This window comes from Myotis brandtii, unplaced genomic scaffold (assembly GCF_000412655.1).
Source record: "Myotis brandtii unplaced genomic scaffold, ASM41265v1 scaffold385, whole genome shotgun sequence".
In the NCBI taxonomy this organism is placed as follows: domain Eukaryota; kingdom Metazoa; phylum Chordata; class Mammalia; order Chiroptera; family Vespertilionidae; genus Myotis; species Myotis brandtii.
Genome location: NW_005364785.1, coordinates 178,296 through 194,585, shown reverse-complemented (window position 1 = coordinate 194,585; position 16,290 = coordinate 178,296). Strand labels below are relative to the sequence as shown.

At 40.6% G+C, this 16,290-nt stretch overlaps 1 protein-coding gene across 2 annotated transcripts in view; it reads left to right on the top strand.

Annotated features, from left to right (window-relative positions):
* Nucleotides 1–14,638, top strand: part of TRAF6 (TNF receptor-associated factor 6, E3 ubiquitin protein ligase) — a 30,831-nt gene extending 16,193 nt beyond the window's left edge. For both annotated transcript variants that reach the window (XM_005872641.2, XM_014544902.1), the window contains exons 2-7: nucleotides 1,798–2,115; nucleotides 5,502–5,652; nucleotides 6,713–6,871; nucleotides 8,918–8,989; nucleotides 10,938–11,015; nucleotides 12,092–14,638. In XM_005872641.2, the coding sequence (XP_005872703.1) occupies nucleotides 1,820–2,115; nucleotides 5,502–5,652; nucleotides 6,713–6,871; nucleotides 8,918–8,989; nucleotides 10,938–11,015; nucleotides 12,092–12,949 (1,614 nt within the window). In that variant the 5' untranslated portion in view covers nucleotides 1,798–1,819 and the 3' untranslated portion in view covers nucleotides 12,950–14,638. The remainder of the gene's footprint in view (nucleotides 1–1,797; nucleotides 2,116–5,501; nucleotides 5,653–6,712; nucleotides 6,872–8,917; nucleotides 8,990–10,937; nucleotides 11,016–12,091) is intronic.
* The last annotated feature ends 1,652 nt before the right edge of the window (nucleotides 14,639–16,290 follow it).

Below are 16,290 nucleotides of genomic sequence, written 5' to 3'. Positions count from 1 at the left end.
CATGCGGGTCTTTGGCCCCTTGAGTGTGGCTCTTCCTAAGCCTTAGGAGTACCCTAATTAAGTTAATAACAGTGTACCTACCTATATAGTTTAAGTTTAAAAAATTTGGCTCTCAAAAGAAATTTCAATCGTTGTACTGTTGATATTTGGCTCTGTTGACTAATGAGTTTGCCGACCACTGGTCTAGTGTAATAAAAATAAAGGGAAAGAAATTTTAAATGCAGCTTTATAGACAAATTTGTCGCAACTCAAAGAGGCAAACATGGTAATAGTATCAAGTGCACAGGCTCTGGGGCCAGGTAGACTTGGGTTCTCATTCCAGCTCTGTTACTGATTAGTTGAATAGTCCTGGGCAAGTTAGTTCACCTTTTTAAGTTCCAGGGTTTCCACTTTGCTAAAGGGGAGGGGGCAGTGAAATTACTGCATAAAATTACTCGAGAGAGCTGCACAGAACAGTGACTCGTTCTTACTTCCAGGCACAGTTCTAAGTGCTTTCACATACCAGCCCATTGATTCCTCTCTGTCATTCACCACTTGGCTGTCCTGCCCCTCCAAGCCAGAACAGGGCCTCAGCCTTTGTAGGTGCTCATCAGACTGTAAGCAAAATCTTTTTGAGCAGAAGAAAAAGATGCCTCTGGTGGCCAAAACAAAGCTAGAGGGTTGCTTTCTTAACCCAGGGGGAAGATTGTTCACCATTCTGACCCGAAGCTTGCATTCTGTTTCTAGAACTATATCTGGCACATACTGGGAATTCTCCACAGTCTACTGCAGAGACCTGGTCAATAGGCCGTGAATTGCCTTTAGACATTAGTCTCTCACTCAATAATATCATATGATTTAGAGTTTGAAGGCGTCCCACCTACCCACGAAACCAGTAGTTTTCCATAGACAACAGAAACCTCACTTGTTTTTCCTGTCACATGATGAAATAGTCACTTGACATGACTGAAGGCAGAAGGACATACAAATATACTTTTTCAAAATTCTGTTCTTTCTACATAATAGAAATCTCCACACCGAACATTTGGAAGTACTCATGGAATTTCAGATCTAGAAGAAGAAACCAAGATCCAAATGGTTAAATGGCACCAAACCACATGCCTAATATTTGCACATGATCATCTGACTCAGGGGTGGGGAACCTGTTTTCTGCTGAGGGCCATCTGGATATTTATAATATCATTCACTTAATATAATTCACTTCATGTAACTGTATGTTGCTATGAAAGAAGCTCCTAGATTTATTGCATTTTGAGTCCTGCCTGCGGTTGCCTTGGCCGGGCTAGACCAAATGATTTCAAGGGCCTTATACGGCCCACGGGCCCCACCCCTGATCTAATCCCTTGTACATTGCTCTTCCTTGCACTGCCTGTTGGTCCTACTGTTATCCTCAGCTCAGGATACTTGAGGGAACTTCAGCAGCGTAATAAGTTCTTCAGCAGATGCTTAATGAACACCTATTATGTGAAAGATCTTGTGCTGAGTACTAAGGATATGAAAAGTAAATTCTTGACTTCAGTCACAGGAAACAGAATTTAAACATAATTGTGAGATAGCTCAGTATTGCAATGGAGGTCATTTCTTCTTTTAACTTTACATTCTATCTACCTACTAGATCTTGAACTCCTTAACCTACTATAGAATACTAGTCATGAAGTAAAGCTCAAAAAACTTGTAAAGTTTTCCATAAATAATATTAATGCAGCTTTTCTATATCAACGAAGAGGTGACCTGCCTCGATAAGCTACGGTGTATGTGTATGCATGTTAAGGCATTTTTCTCTTGCTATTTTTACAGAGTAATTGATAAGCTCGTTACTATGAGTCTGCTAAACTGTGAAATCAGCTGTGCCTCCAGCCAGTCTGAGAGCGACTGCTGCGCGGCCATGGCCAGCTCCTGTAGTGCTGCAGCAAAAGACGACAGCGTGGGCGCCACTGCCAGCACAGGGAATCTCTCCAGCTCTTTCATGGAAGAGATCCAGGGGTACGACGTCGAGTTTGACCCACCCCTGGAAAGCAAGTATGAATGCCCCATCTGCTTGATGGCGTTACGGGAAGCAGTGCAGACACCATGCGGCCATAGGTTCTGCAAAGCCTGCATCACCAAATCAATAAGGTACGTGAGCATAAGAAAGAACTGTGTCCTATAACAGAACCAAATACGGAGAACGATATTGCACAGGACACGGGACATCCCAAGAGTAGTCTTATATGTAAACACCTACTCAAGGAAAAAGAACACTGGACAGAAACTTGAGACATCTACATTCTTACCCTAGTTCCTACTGTGGTATGAAAGGTAATGTCTGTCTTCTACCCTCCTCTGATCCTCAGATAAATAGGTTCTCTATGCTTTAAGAAAATAATATAACACCTTAAAGGATAGTGGAGTATGATCAGCTCAACCATACAAAGAATGCTGACTCTATAATCGATCAGTGATGGTTTTAGCCACATTAAATTCTGTCTGTTATCTGATATCTGTGGACAAAAGTGAAATAACCAGTATTTTTAAAGAAAGTATTAGTCGATGCCTCTGCCTTTACAATATATCCAAAATTCAATCCCTTCTCGCTGCCTCCACTGCTGCCACCCTATTCTGAATCCCCGTCAGCTCAGTCGCAGGCCTGCTTCTCTCCTTGCCTTCCAGACTGTTCTCAGGGTAGCAACCAGAGGGAACCTGGTCATCTCTGCTCAGAACATTGCAGCAAGTCATCTGCGTGTGAGGCCCTGTTCTTAGATCCATAATCCGTTTTCTGACCTCCTGTCCACTATTCCCTCCTTCCACCAAGTCACTCTTTGCTGTTCCTTCAACATGCCAAGCATGCTCCTGCCTTGGGGAATTGGCTTTTGCTGTTCTCTCTGTGGAACATTCTTTCTTCAGTTAACTGTCTAGCTAACACCTTTCACTCCTCCAGTGTGGCTCAGATCTCACCTCTCATAGGTGACCTGGCTACCCTGTTTATACCACAGCATGCTCCCCTCTGTCGCCCCCCACACTCCCAACCTCTCTTACCCAGTTAGAAATAAGCTCCTTGAGCCCTAACCGGTTTGGCTCAGTGGATAGAGCGTCAGCCTGCGTGCGGACTGAAGGGTCCCAGGTTCGATTCCGGTCAAGGGCATGTACCTTAGTTGTGGGCACATCCCCAGTAGGGAGTGTGCAGGAGGCAGCTGATCAATGTTTCTCTCCCATCGATGTTTCTAACTCTCTATCCCTCTCCCCTCCTCTCTGTAAAAAATCAACAAAATATATTTTTTAAAAAAGAAATAAATAAAAAAAAAGAAAGAAGCTCCTTGAGAGCAGGGGTTGAGAGCTATTTTATTTCTGGATATTTCCTATGTGCCGGAAGTAGTGCCTGACACCCAGCAGTGCTCAGTATCATGGTTGCTTTAACTGAATGAAGGTATGTGGGAGTCCATCGATGATTCAGGTTCATCTCCCAAGAAGTAAATACATTTTACTTAATTCAAAAGTAGATGGGAATATTTTAGGTGACTAAGGAAGTAGTGGGAGGATTTTATGTTGTTCAGTAAATAAGCATCGAGTTATGTTGATGAAATCATTTGTAAGTAGGTAAAGCTGGCTACTTACTATATTGCAGATTTTTCTTTCAACTTTTAAATTGACTTTTCTTTTCTTGTGGCGTCCTTGTCTGGGTTTGGTATCAGGGTAATAAAATGAGTTTGGAAGTGTTCTTTCCTCTTCCATTTTTTGGAAGAGTTTAGGAACGGTAGGTATTAATTTTTCTTTAAATGTTTGGTGGGATTCACCAGTGAAGCCATCTGCTCCTGGACTTTTGTTGGTTGGGAGGGGTGTGGGTTTTTTGGGAGGTGATTACTGATTTACTCTGTATACTAGCAATCTGCTCAGATTTTCTGTTTCTTCATGATTCAGTCTTCATAGGTCGTATGTACCATATTATGGATCACTGACTTTTTGTAGATAGAGAGATGTATTTTATTAGTTTCATATGCCCAAGAAGATCATCTTTAGCAGTTTTTTAATAGCAAGATATTCATGAAAGTAATGGACAGTGGTCTTAAAAGGAAGTAAAACCCACAAAAGGAAGTCTGAGGCTTTCTTTTTCTATCTCCCTCTCAGCTAGAAATGACCGCTTACTTTGAGTCTAATGTTCTTAAAAGAATACCTTCAAACTTTCTCATCCATTATAATCATTCAGGAAACCAAAATACATGCTAATCCAGTTCCATTTGCTGTGGATAATGGTTTCCAGTTTACTTTGTAAGTTTGTTTTTGTTTTTTTCCTCTTTGACATCCATAACTTAGATCTTGGGTATCTATGTCAATAAATTTGTTTATAGTGCCCTATGCTTCTCATAAAAGATTTGACTATACTAAGACCATTATTCTGACAGAAGCCTCATTAAAGATTGGCTGTTTCTCTCACCTTTATTCTAAGGCATTTGACAGTAGACCCGTTTTTTACCTACCATGGCAATTTCCACTGTGGCTTACACACAGGAGTTGCTCAGCAAATGATTTGAGTGATTGATTAATGCTTCAGTGGTCTACCTGACCCGCCACATTTTGTGAGTGAAGATTTAGACATCCCAAAAAGTTAAAGGGAAGTGACAGATAACCAAACTTCCTGGGGAAGGTTTTCCCCATCATAAGATTAAGTAACCACTGGGAAACCACTGGGAAGGAGGAAATAGAGGTCCTTTAATTCCCTACTAAATTGTCCCCTAGACATAAAAACAAAGGAAAACTTTGGTTGTCCATGAGCTAGTGAAGTGTTATTGGTATTACGAGCAGCATATGTAGTTTATCTCACTAGCATGTTGTGTAGCTGCTGACAGAACAGAGGCCTGCCAGACTGCAAAATCCCCATCCTTAGCTTGACTTCATTTAAGGACAATCAAAATAGGACTTTATTGAGTTAATTTTTCTCATTTTTTTTTTGTTGTTATTGAAATCTATCCCACAGTCTAAAATCCCATAGTTTTTTGGGGCCTAGCTGGTTTGGCTCAGTGGGTAGAGCTTCATCCTGCGGACTGAAGGATCTCACATTCATTTCTGGTCAAGGGCACATGCCTGAGTTGCGGGCTTAGTCCCCAGTAGGGGGTGTGCAGGAGGCAGCCAATCAATGATTCTCTCTCATCATTGATATTTCTATCTCTTTTTCCCTCTTCCTTTCTCTCTGAAATCAATAAAAATATTTTTTAAAAATTAAAATAAAATCCCATAATTTTTTATAGGTCACCAATATGGTACTAGTTGTATTCATTGCATAAAGGAACAGTTCATGAACTGTCCATAAAAGGACAGGTGTTGGTTTTTTGATTTGGGTCGGGGGAGGGTAATATTATGCAATATAATGTGTTAAATTATTTTCCATAGGAAATAATAAATGGAGAGTGTATATGTGGTGAGTTATACACATATATAACTCTTTTAAACATGTAAAAGTTGTTTGTGTTTTTTAATGTTAATATTTGTTTAAGTCTACTAAATGTATGTATCTTATTTGTTTCTTTTAGGGATGCCGGTCACAAATGTCCTATTGATAATGAAATACTGTTGGAAACTCAACTCTTTCCTGACAATTTTGCAAAACGAGAGATTCTTTCTCTGATGGTGAGGTGTCCAAATGAAGGGTGTATGCACAAGATGGAACTGCGGCATCTTGAGGTACTAAAGTTATTTCTTAGCCTTAGCATATAGGCAAGGCAGTTCCTAGAGAATAGAGACTTTGCTGTGTCCATCAGTGTATTGCCGAGGCCTAGCATATAATTGCTTTCATCATCTATAATAATAAAAGTATAATATGCTAATTAGACCAGACAGCCCAGTGACCTTCTGGACGAAGACAGGGCTGCGAAGGCCGAGGCTAGATGCGGTGGCTGCGAGGGCCAAGCCCCTTGCACGAATTTCATACATCGGGCCTCTAGTTGGATATAAGTAGAAACCAGAAATTTCTAATTCCATCTTCTCTGGCCTAGCCAAATGAAAAAGAAATCAGTATTCTTTAAGTTTTGGGGTGAACATTATTAACTATAATACTGAAGAGCATTTTAAATACAAGTGTCACATTTCAATCCCATAACTTCACTTATTTCTATCTTTTTGTTTTTAATCCTCACCCTAGGATAGGAAGGACACACACACACACACACACACACACACACACACACACACACACATCAATGTGAGAGAGAAACATTGATTGGTTGGCTCCCGTACATGCCCCAACAGGGTATGGAACCCGCAACCTAGGTATCTGCCCTGACCAGGAAATCAAATCCTCAACCTTTTGGTGTATGGGACGATGCTTCAACCAACTGAGTCACCCAGCCAGAGCTATTTTTCTCATTTTGAAATAAGCAACAAGTCTCATAGCCATCATCTTGGTACCCTCATACTTTTTTCTCTTTTTTCTAAATTGTGCATTTTATTATTGACTAAATGGAGTCTTTCTATAACTTGAGATGAACTGAAGCAATCAGGTAAAAGAATTTGCTTTTAAATTAAATTCATTTTTAGCTTGGTGGTTTTATGAGAAATTAAGTATCATTTATGATTTATTTGAAATTAAGTGTTTAAAACATTTACACAACTTGTCCCTTTTCCTTAGGTCCTTGTGAAGGAGTAGCTGTTTTGAGAGAGAACAGTATATAGTCAGAAGAGATTATATTTAAGAGATTTCTTAAAGATTAGCAGGTGCTAATCAATTCTTTTTTTCTTATTATAGGATCATCAAGCACATTGTGAGTTTGCTCTTACGAATTGTCTTCAATGCAACCGTCCATTACAAAAGTGCCAACTTAATACTCACATTCTCCAGGAGTGTCCAAGAAGACAGGTTTCTTGTAAGAACTGTGCTATGTCAATGGCATTTGAAGATAAAGAGGCATGTACTACTTGGATTTCTTAATTTCACTACTTGTTAATTTGTTTTTATGTACATTTAAGGGCTTCACAGTAGATGAGGATGCTATTCCATTTCTGAGTCTATATTATCAGTTGTGGGAAGATTGATTTTTAAGAAAGAAAGTTCAGTAAACCATTTTAGTGACTAAATGTAGGGTTTATATTTGTATATCTTCTTTTTAATCATTTTTTAAAATACATTTTTATTAATTTTAGAGAAGAAGTGAGAGGGAGAGAGACAGAAACATCAATGATGAGAGAGAATCATTGATCGGCTGCCTCCTGCACGCCCCACACTGGGGATGAGCCCGCAACCCGGGCATGTGCCCTGACCGGGAATCAAACCGTGACCTCCTGGTTCATAGGTCAGTGCTCAACCACTGAGCCACCCTGGTCAGACTGTATATCTTTCTTAGAAAACATTGTTTATACTACTTAACAGCATAGTAGATCTGCAAGTAACAAAACCTTCCAGGAAAGACGTCCTGATCTGCTTTCCTATGTGATATTTTAATGATCAGTCTTGGATTTGAGACAAATAAGTAGAATGATACCTGTATAAGACTTATGCTTTACTCTCTGAAAAAGAGAATGGGATGTTAAAACTTTTATGGAGAATAAATTAAATTTAATCTCACAACGTGTGTTTTTTGGTGATAAATCACTGAGCTATGCACATATGAATTCACTTTTCTGGGAGTATGTTACACTTCAATTAAAATGTTATCATTAAAAAGAAACTTTGTGGCACTTAACAGCATCATTATGATAGAACAGTTTTTTCATATAACTATTAACATACTTCCTTAAACTTTATTTCTTATATAGTCAAATCTTGTTTCTTGATCATCTCAAACAATTCGGTCCTTGACCAAGTTGTTCACAGAAAAAATGTCTGGGTTGTGGAACCAAACTACGGCTTTAAACCTGACAACACTTTCATGCTGATACCTCAGCATGACAAAAAGTGTCTTTCAGGCAACAAAGGAGAGAATGCTTTTGTTGCTGGCAGAAATCAACAATTAGCACAATTTTAAAACATAAAGCGGCCTTATTAAGAGTGCTAATGTTGCTAAGGGTGTGAAAGAAGCAATAATCACAGTCAATTGAAGAGGTAGAAAAACTGAACCAGCCAAGATACTGCATGCTGACCTGAAAGACATCCTGGACCCAATGCTAAAAGTGATTCCTTTAAGGCGAGTAGGAGGTGGTTCGATAAATTTAAGAAAAGAAGTGTATTTGTACATTAGACATGTACTGGATGTAAGAAAGGTTAAAACGGAATCATTTGGGTGTCTGGAAAAGATTAATTCAATCTACATTATTTCTTTGGGGAAAAAATGATTTGGTTTTCAAACAAATTGCTTCTGGAATTAAGTTCGAGAACCAAGGTTCCACTATAAGTTTATCTTGGCAATTTTTCCTACTTTCTTATGCAATCAAGCATATTATACTCATTAAGTTGATGAAATGTTCAAAAAAGTCAGCTAACTTGCTAAAAAATGGGGAGAAGGCTGAGGCATAATTAGAACAAATTGATATTTTCCTAAACTTAAGTAAATTAAATGGATGTAACCTGAAGGGTTAGTTATTTCTCAAACTCATGTACTTTAGAAAACAAGGCTCACCCTTCCAGGGCCTGTGAGAATCTGAGCATCAGAGCCTCCTGCCCTAATAGTGCTCTGTTCTCTACCCCCCTAAGAACTTGAATTAGATATAGTATTGGTCAATGATGTCCAAATTAGTCACAGATGCCCTGCCTCTGGTTAAAAGAAGTGATTTCAAAGATTCTCTTTTGTGTACTGTATTCTTTGAAAGAGCTGAAACGCAAGATGTATCTCATTACTTACTAAACTGGCAGAGGGAGAGAAAACAACCTTTACATATTATTCTCACTTTTTTTATTTAACACACATCAAAGTCCTTAATTTGTTTATGGTGAAAAATTACTTTTATAAAAGTAAGGGGTTTTTTGCTTTTTCAGATTTTTCTCATGTTTTTCTTATATTTTTCTATTAAAATTTAGAGCCATGACCAGAGCTGTCCTTTGGCAAATGTCATCTGTGAATACTGCAGTACCATGCTCATCAGAGAACAGGTATAATGATTTCTTTTCATGAATGAATATTTCCATAATAGATTAAAGAAGTGGGTTCGGTTTTTTATTAAGTCAATACGGCAAAATGAATACAGGTTGAAGAAGTGTTAGAACTATGAAAATTTTTCATAAAATTAATAAATATGAATATTTCAGAAAAACAAATACTCAGCCCTAAGTACTTAAAGTCATTAATATAATCTCCATGTTTATGTATATTTATACAAGTTCCAGACAAAACCAGGTAATTTTTAAGATACAAATCATCAAATTTCCCATTTAAAGGGAAAAAAAACGCACCTTAAATATGTATTTACACACTGTGCAGTAAGGGTCATAGGTATCCAGAGACTAGCCAAAAGACCAATGAAATAGAGGACAGCAGGTCTGTTCAGTGGTAGAGCATTATTTGTCCCCATGGCCCCTGGGACACACTGAGAGATTCTGAGACTCCCAGGATCTGTACCCCTCTGTTCAGTTGTCCTATAAACCACTGATGGGGCAGCAGTAGCAGTTACAGTAGAAAATTGCATTTACATTATTAATAGAGATAGGAAAATTCCATCTGATTGCTATCTTCTGACATTTGGGGAATTTACCCACACAATTTGAATACTAGTCGCTATTTATACACCCATGAAATCTGCAAACCCAAAGATCATAATTGATTACCTTAATAATAACTAGAAGCAAGCAAAACCTGTCCCTCCACTAAACTTTTCCATTTGTCTAAACAGAGTCCTGTAGTTTTTTTCCAACAGTCTTTATGTGAAGGTGTTAAACTTTGTTTTGCTAATGAAATCTCACCTCCCTGGCTTTTCTTTCTGCTCTGCTGTAATATTTAAAGGAAACCATGCAGCGCATCTGAAACCCAGCAAAAATAAAACTTAATGTAGGAAAAAATCCTCGGTTAACAGAAAACGTGGGTTTTGACCCTGGTTGTGCCACTGACTTGCCGCTGATCTCTGGCAAGGAAGTTGAAATTCTAGATAAGGATCAGCAAAGCTGCCTGCAGGCCCAGTCTGGCCCACTGCCTGCTTTTATAAATAAGTGGTACTGGAACACACCCATGCCATGTGTCCGCACGTCGTCTGTGCCTGGTGTTCTCCCACAGTGACAGAGGTGAATACTTGGGACAGCGATCAAAGGGCCTACAAAGCTGCAAATACTTACTATCTGACCCTTTCTAAAAAATGTTGCTGTCCGCTGTTCTGGATTATGCAAAATTGAAAGATTGGGTTAAATGGTCTTTAATATTTCCGCTTGAAATATTTATGACTATAGCTAACCTAAATTTCTAAAGGGAATTTGGTAACCAGTTTCAAATATGATCCTCCATAATGGATCTTACCTTGAAGAGTCAGAAGCTGAGACATTCTTTAGAACCTTTATTAATGTGCTTATGAAATACTTTCTAACAGCTGAGTCTCCCATTATAGTCAAAACATGCCCAGGCTAACAAAAGGTTAGAAGGTTTGTGAAAGGTGGTCATGAGGGAAGTACCAGGTACAGTCCGTGGCTTTAATGTGTACAGTTGGCTGGTCCCTGTTAAATGGCCTGGGCCACAGTGAGAGTCCTGGTGAAGTTTGCAGTTGAGGCTGACGTCAGAAGGTGCTTTTTCTTTAAAATGCCACTATAGTGTTCCAGTTCCCAGCAACAGGAACAAATTCGTTTTCTTGAATTGAATTTTGAGTGATTTGGGGGATGGGATGTGATGTTGGTATTTCCTTTTCTCTGTGACTTTTGGAAGTAAATATTATTTTAATCTTTGTGGGCTACCTGGTTTCTGTTACAACTATTCAACTCTGCCATTGTGATATAGAGACAGCCATAGATAATACATGATTTTGTTTATATGAAATGTAAATCTTTATTTCAAGTGTAATCTCATTAACTAGAACATGATATGCAAGGAAAAACATTTTTCAACCTCTGCTTTGGTTTTCAGATGCCTAATCATTTTGAGCTAGACTGTCCTACAGCCCCAATTCCATGCACTTTCAGTTCTTTTGGTTGCCATGAAAAGGTAAGGTGTTTCTTTTTTTTTTCTTTTGACTCTTGAATATAGATCAAGAAAATTCATTTATCTAGTGCAGTGGAGAATACCAGTGGGAATGGAGGTACCTGACAAGGTTTTATCTTTCATAACCAAGGACACTTAGGAGCAAATGGTGTACACATTCTAGACTGGGCTCGGTCTCAGTCCCTCTTCAATACACTCAAAAAGCTAAATAACCAGAAAATAACCCTGGCCCCTTTACACACACATTTTGATGAATCAGCATACTGAGGAACACATCTGAAGAGCTAATGAATATTCTGTTCGCTCCTTCCCAAAGACCTCCCCTAGGATTCCATTGGCCAAAGAGAAGTTAAATAAAAGCTTCAAGACAAAGGATATGGCACGCTTTCCCTCCCAGGAGCACACCCACACCTTTCCCTTCCCCAGCTTCCTCCACAGGCGTGCATCTCCTAAACTTCAAGGGAATCCCACAAGACTTGCACCAGGCGAGCGGCGGGCAGTGGCAGCTCATCCCTTGAACCTATCATCAGGGCCCCAATTTTCTCTGACTGCCCAGTGAACTCACTGTCACTGTGACTTTAATTTCTCAGAGAGCCAAAACAGCCCCATCTAGGCTCTCTCATGTTACTTCCCCGCGCCTTGTATCTTTGCTGTTTTTCTCCTAAACTTTAAGGGACCCCATGGGACTTGCAACCAGGGGAACAGTACGCAGTGGCAGCTCTACCAGGCTACCCTCCTGAACCTGTGTCCAAGACCCCTTTTCTCTGACTTTTTCTCTCCTATTGCTTCTCCTACCTTACTGGCCCCAGCTTGAGTAAACATACTCTCAAAAGCCACCCAGAGTCATATTGTGAAGTCTTTACTACACCAAGTCAGGAGCCCACACACTACGGTCAGACCATTCTGGCCCCAGACCCTGTCCAGTAGCAATAGGATCGAGAATGATGGAGACAAAGAAGGTTGTAGGGGATTGAGAGAAATGGTGATGTTACTTAAAACCTTTTATTTAGCATGGCTAGGCCCCTTTCCTAATCCTCACAGTATCTACTCCCAGCCTAAGGCTTGTGCTTAATTTTTAGATGCAGAGGATTCACTTGGCACGCCACCTACAAGAGAACACCCAGTCACACATGAGAATGTTGGCCCAGGCTGTTCAGAGCTTAAACCTGGCTGCAGCTCCCATGCCTCAACGATACGAGCCTGCATCTCTGGCTCGGGTCCCCTCTGGGTGTAACTCAGAGGTCTACAATTTTCAAGAAATTATTCAACAGTTAGAGGGTCGCCTTGTAAGACAAGACCATCAAATCCGGGAGCTGACTGCAAAAATGGAAACTCAGAGCATGTATGTCAGTGAGCTCAAACGAACTATTCGAACCCTTGAGGACAAGGTTGCTGAAATAGAAGCACAGCAGTGCAATGGGATTTACATCTGGAAGATTGGTAACTTTGGGATGCACTTGAAATCTCAAGAAGAGGAGAAACCTGTTGTCATTCATAGCCCTGGGTTCTATACAGGCAAACCCGGATACAAACTCTGCATGCGCCTGCACCTTCAGTTACCAACTGCTCAGCGCTGTGCAAACTATATATCCCTCTTTGTCCACACAATGCAAGGAGAGTATGACAGCCACCTCCCTTGGCCCTTCCAGGGTACAATACGCCTCACAATTCTCGATCAGTCTGAAGCACCTATCAGGCAAAACCATGAGGAGATCATGGATGCCAAACCAGAGCTGCTTGCCTTCCAGAGACCCACAATCCCACGGAACCCAAAAGGTTTTGGCTATGTGACTTTTATGCATCTGGAAGCCCTAAGACAAAGAACCTTCATTAAGGATGATACTTTGTTAGTGCGCTGTGAGGTTTCTACTCGCTTTGACATGGGCAGTCTTCGGAGGGAGGGTTTCCAGCCACGGAGCACGGACGCAGGGATATAGCATCCCTGGTTTGTTTTTCTGAAAGCCTCCTGGAGAAAATGGCCTTTTCTTGCCCTGTTCGCAATAATAATATGTAAACAATGAAAGCAGTGGGAAAAATGGGATCCCCATCAGTGAATGTGGTGAAGGAGGTCGCTCTTGTCACTTGTACTTGTTTCTGTTACAAATACCTAAAGCAGTTTTTCCCTGGGACTCTACGTGTCCCCTGCTTTTTCAAGATGGTTACTACTGACTACTGAAGCACCTGTGGCACATGGTAGCAGCTACCTGTCATTAGTATACCTCTTTGTTGTGCTTTCATGGGCCTTTTTCCAGAAAGTTCTATCAAAAGCCCAGGGTTGGAGTAGTAAAGCTCAACCCTTTTAATAGTCATGGACGCTCCTTAAAACTTTAGCTTATTTTTCTAGTATTGTATGTAATATATTAAACTTGAGAATCACTACCACCTTGTGCTGGTGCCAGTGGGAAGTTGCTACTATAAAGCTGAGTTCTCATTTTATTTGACCACCGGTAGCCTTCAGAGGATTTGAACTTCAATCCTTGGAAAACTTAAGTTCTCATTCACCCCGTTTCCCTCCGGGGTGTTACTAAGGATATTCAGGGACTAGTTTAAACCCTGACTATTAACCTCACTTTTTTAGTGTGAACATGTCTGTTGAAAAATTCTTGTTAAAGCCTTTCATTCTTCCTTGCTCACTTATTTCTTCAGTACTACAAAGTAGCATTTTCAGAGTTTAGAATGCCAACAGCTCAGTGTTGTGCTGTAAACCCCTTGATGTCTAGTCAATACAGAGTGCGGTCCACAGCCCTGCAGATGTTCTCTGACGCTTAATGCTGTAGACAAGGAGAGGCACACACAATGACCAACATAACAATTTAAAATGGCTCGGCTAGTCGGCTAATACGCCTTCTCAGTGGTGGTGACAAAAGCTGTTTGAACCAGACATTTTCAGCTTTTCTGAACACCCTCTGGTTTAGTTAAGTGGAACAAAATTGATTGTCAAAGAGCAAAATTTCTTAATACTTGGGAGATCATTGGTGCTCCCTGAGCCGTCACCAAACTAAGGTTGGAAGTCATAGTGTTACATCAGGACTTGGCTTGAGCAGTTGCTTTAGTCCATACCTGGGGAGGACCATGTAGAATTCATTAAAGTGGCTAAATGCTCCTAATAGGGAGAGATGACGTCTGTGTCATTCTATGTTTGTTAAATTCTCATTCACCCCGTTTCCCTCCGGGGTGTTACTAAGGATATTCAGGGACTAGTTTAAACCCTGGCCTGTAGGTATCATGGTGACGTCTAGTTCTCAGGGTGTCCTCCAGCTAGTATGGGCTCTTCTCAGGAATCTAAGGGCCTTCGTATCTTGCCACGAAGTGGTTCGAGATTCTCCCCGGGATCGCCACCATGCGTGCGCACTTACCCACCCCCAGAGCTGCCACTGCGCACACCCACAGCTTCACTCACGGGGGCAAGGGAAAAAGGCTTGCCTATTACTCCTGTCAGTGCACTTCGTGGGAAAGAGAGGGTGTGTCTCTGAAGTTAATTGTCACTATGTGTCAAAGAGTTTAGAGAACAATGATTAAGGAAACATTTTCCCGATTGATGAAAAATAACTCAGCTATACTAATCTACCCCTGCTGGAAGGTTATTATGTAGCATGCAGTGTATTATGTGGTGCATAATAAAATTTTTAAAAAAAAGAATCTAAGAGGACCCATACACTATCCAGTTGGCACAAGGCTGTTTAAAGTTGTGTGGCCATGAGAGATTGTACTGCCTCTCCTGAGAAGCCATTTCAGAGCCCCCGACCAGTGTTCAGGATCAGCCTCAGAAAAAGCTAAAAACCGTTCTCATCGATGTTTCTAACTCTCTATCTCTCTCCCTTCCTCTCTGTAAAAAATCAATAAAATATTTTAAAAAAAAAAAAGAATCTAAGAGGACCCATACACTATACAGTTGGCACAAGGCTGATTAAAGTTGTGTGGCCATGAGAGATTGTACTGCCTCTCCTGAGAAGCCATTTCAGAGCCCCCGACCAGTGTTCAGGATCAGCCTCAGAAAAAGCTAAAAACCGTATGATTTCACTCATGTGGGATATAAAACTGAAACGCAGAGACACAGACGACCCTGTGGTGGTTACCAAAAGGAAGGGTGGGGAAGCAGTAACGTGTAAAGGGGGCCAAAGTATGGTGATGGGAGATGATTTGACTTTGGGTGGTGGGCACACAATGCAGATCATGTATCAGAGAAATCTACACTTGAATACTAATCCTACTAACAAATGTCACCCCAATAAATTTAATTAATAATTTTTTTTAAAAAAGATCAGCCACAATTTCAAGAAGAAGCAAAGAGACTCTGTGGAGAAGAAAGCTTTCGGTTCCAGGCAGAGCCAGACTGGAAAGTCACTTTGATCTTTACCTTTACTTACCTCTCTACCCTCCCTCCCTACCCCACATTTAGGCTCCTGCTCTGGTAGGTTTATGTTCTAAAATGAAAATCATGCCCAGCCGGTTGGCTCAGTGCAGAGAGCATCAGGCCCAGACTGAAGGGTCCTGGGTTTGATTCTGGTCAAGGGCACGTACCTCAGTTGCAGGCTCCATCCTGGCCCTAGGGCCCATGCGAGAGGCAACTAATCAATGTATCTCTCTCACATGGATGTTTCTCTGTGTCTCCCCCACCCAACCGCCTCCGTTCCTTCCAGTCTAAAAATCAATGGAAAAATATCCTCCAGTGAGGATTAACAAAAAATAATAATTAAATGAAAATCAAGGTCATGCAGAGACCCTGTTCCCCAGTGCATTGTCAGTACCCCCTGATCATCGACTAGGTGGCAGTCTGTCCCTTAGCTACCCCGCTTTCCAACTGGCTCCCTCTCTCTCAGCAGGGACCCCGGAACCCCTGCTGTCCCTGTGATTGTGTGTCAGAGGAAAAGTAATCGTCATGTTCCATTTACAAAGTAAATGCTGGTTATTTTTGTTGCCTAGGAAAATGTCTGAAGGAAATATAATAAACTATTTTTGATGGCTTATTTTCTTTGTGCTTCCTTGTATGTTTTACATTTTCTATAATAAACATGTACTTTCACCAGAAAAAGTTAAATGTTGCCACAAAACATTCAACCTCACCAAAAAAGGAAATGATATTTAAAAGCTTCCTGGTCTGGTCAAATTTCTATTAAAAGCATGACTGTGCATTAGGTACTGAGGAGTCATTTCCTGCTTTGTTTTTTGTGGGGGTTTTTTTGTCTTTTTTTTTTCTCTACTCAGGAATCTTAATCCAAATAGTAACGGGAGTTTTTAATCTAACTTCAATTTCCAGCTCCAGGTTTCCTATTTGTAA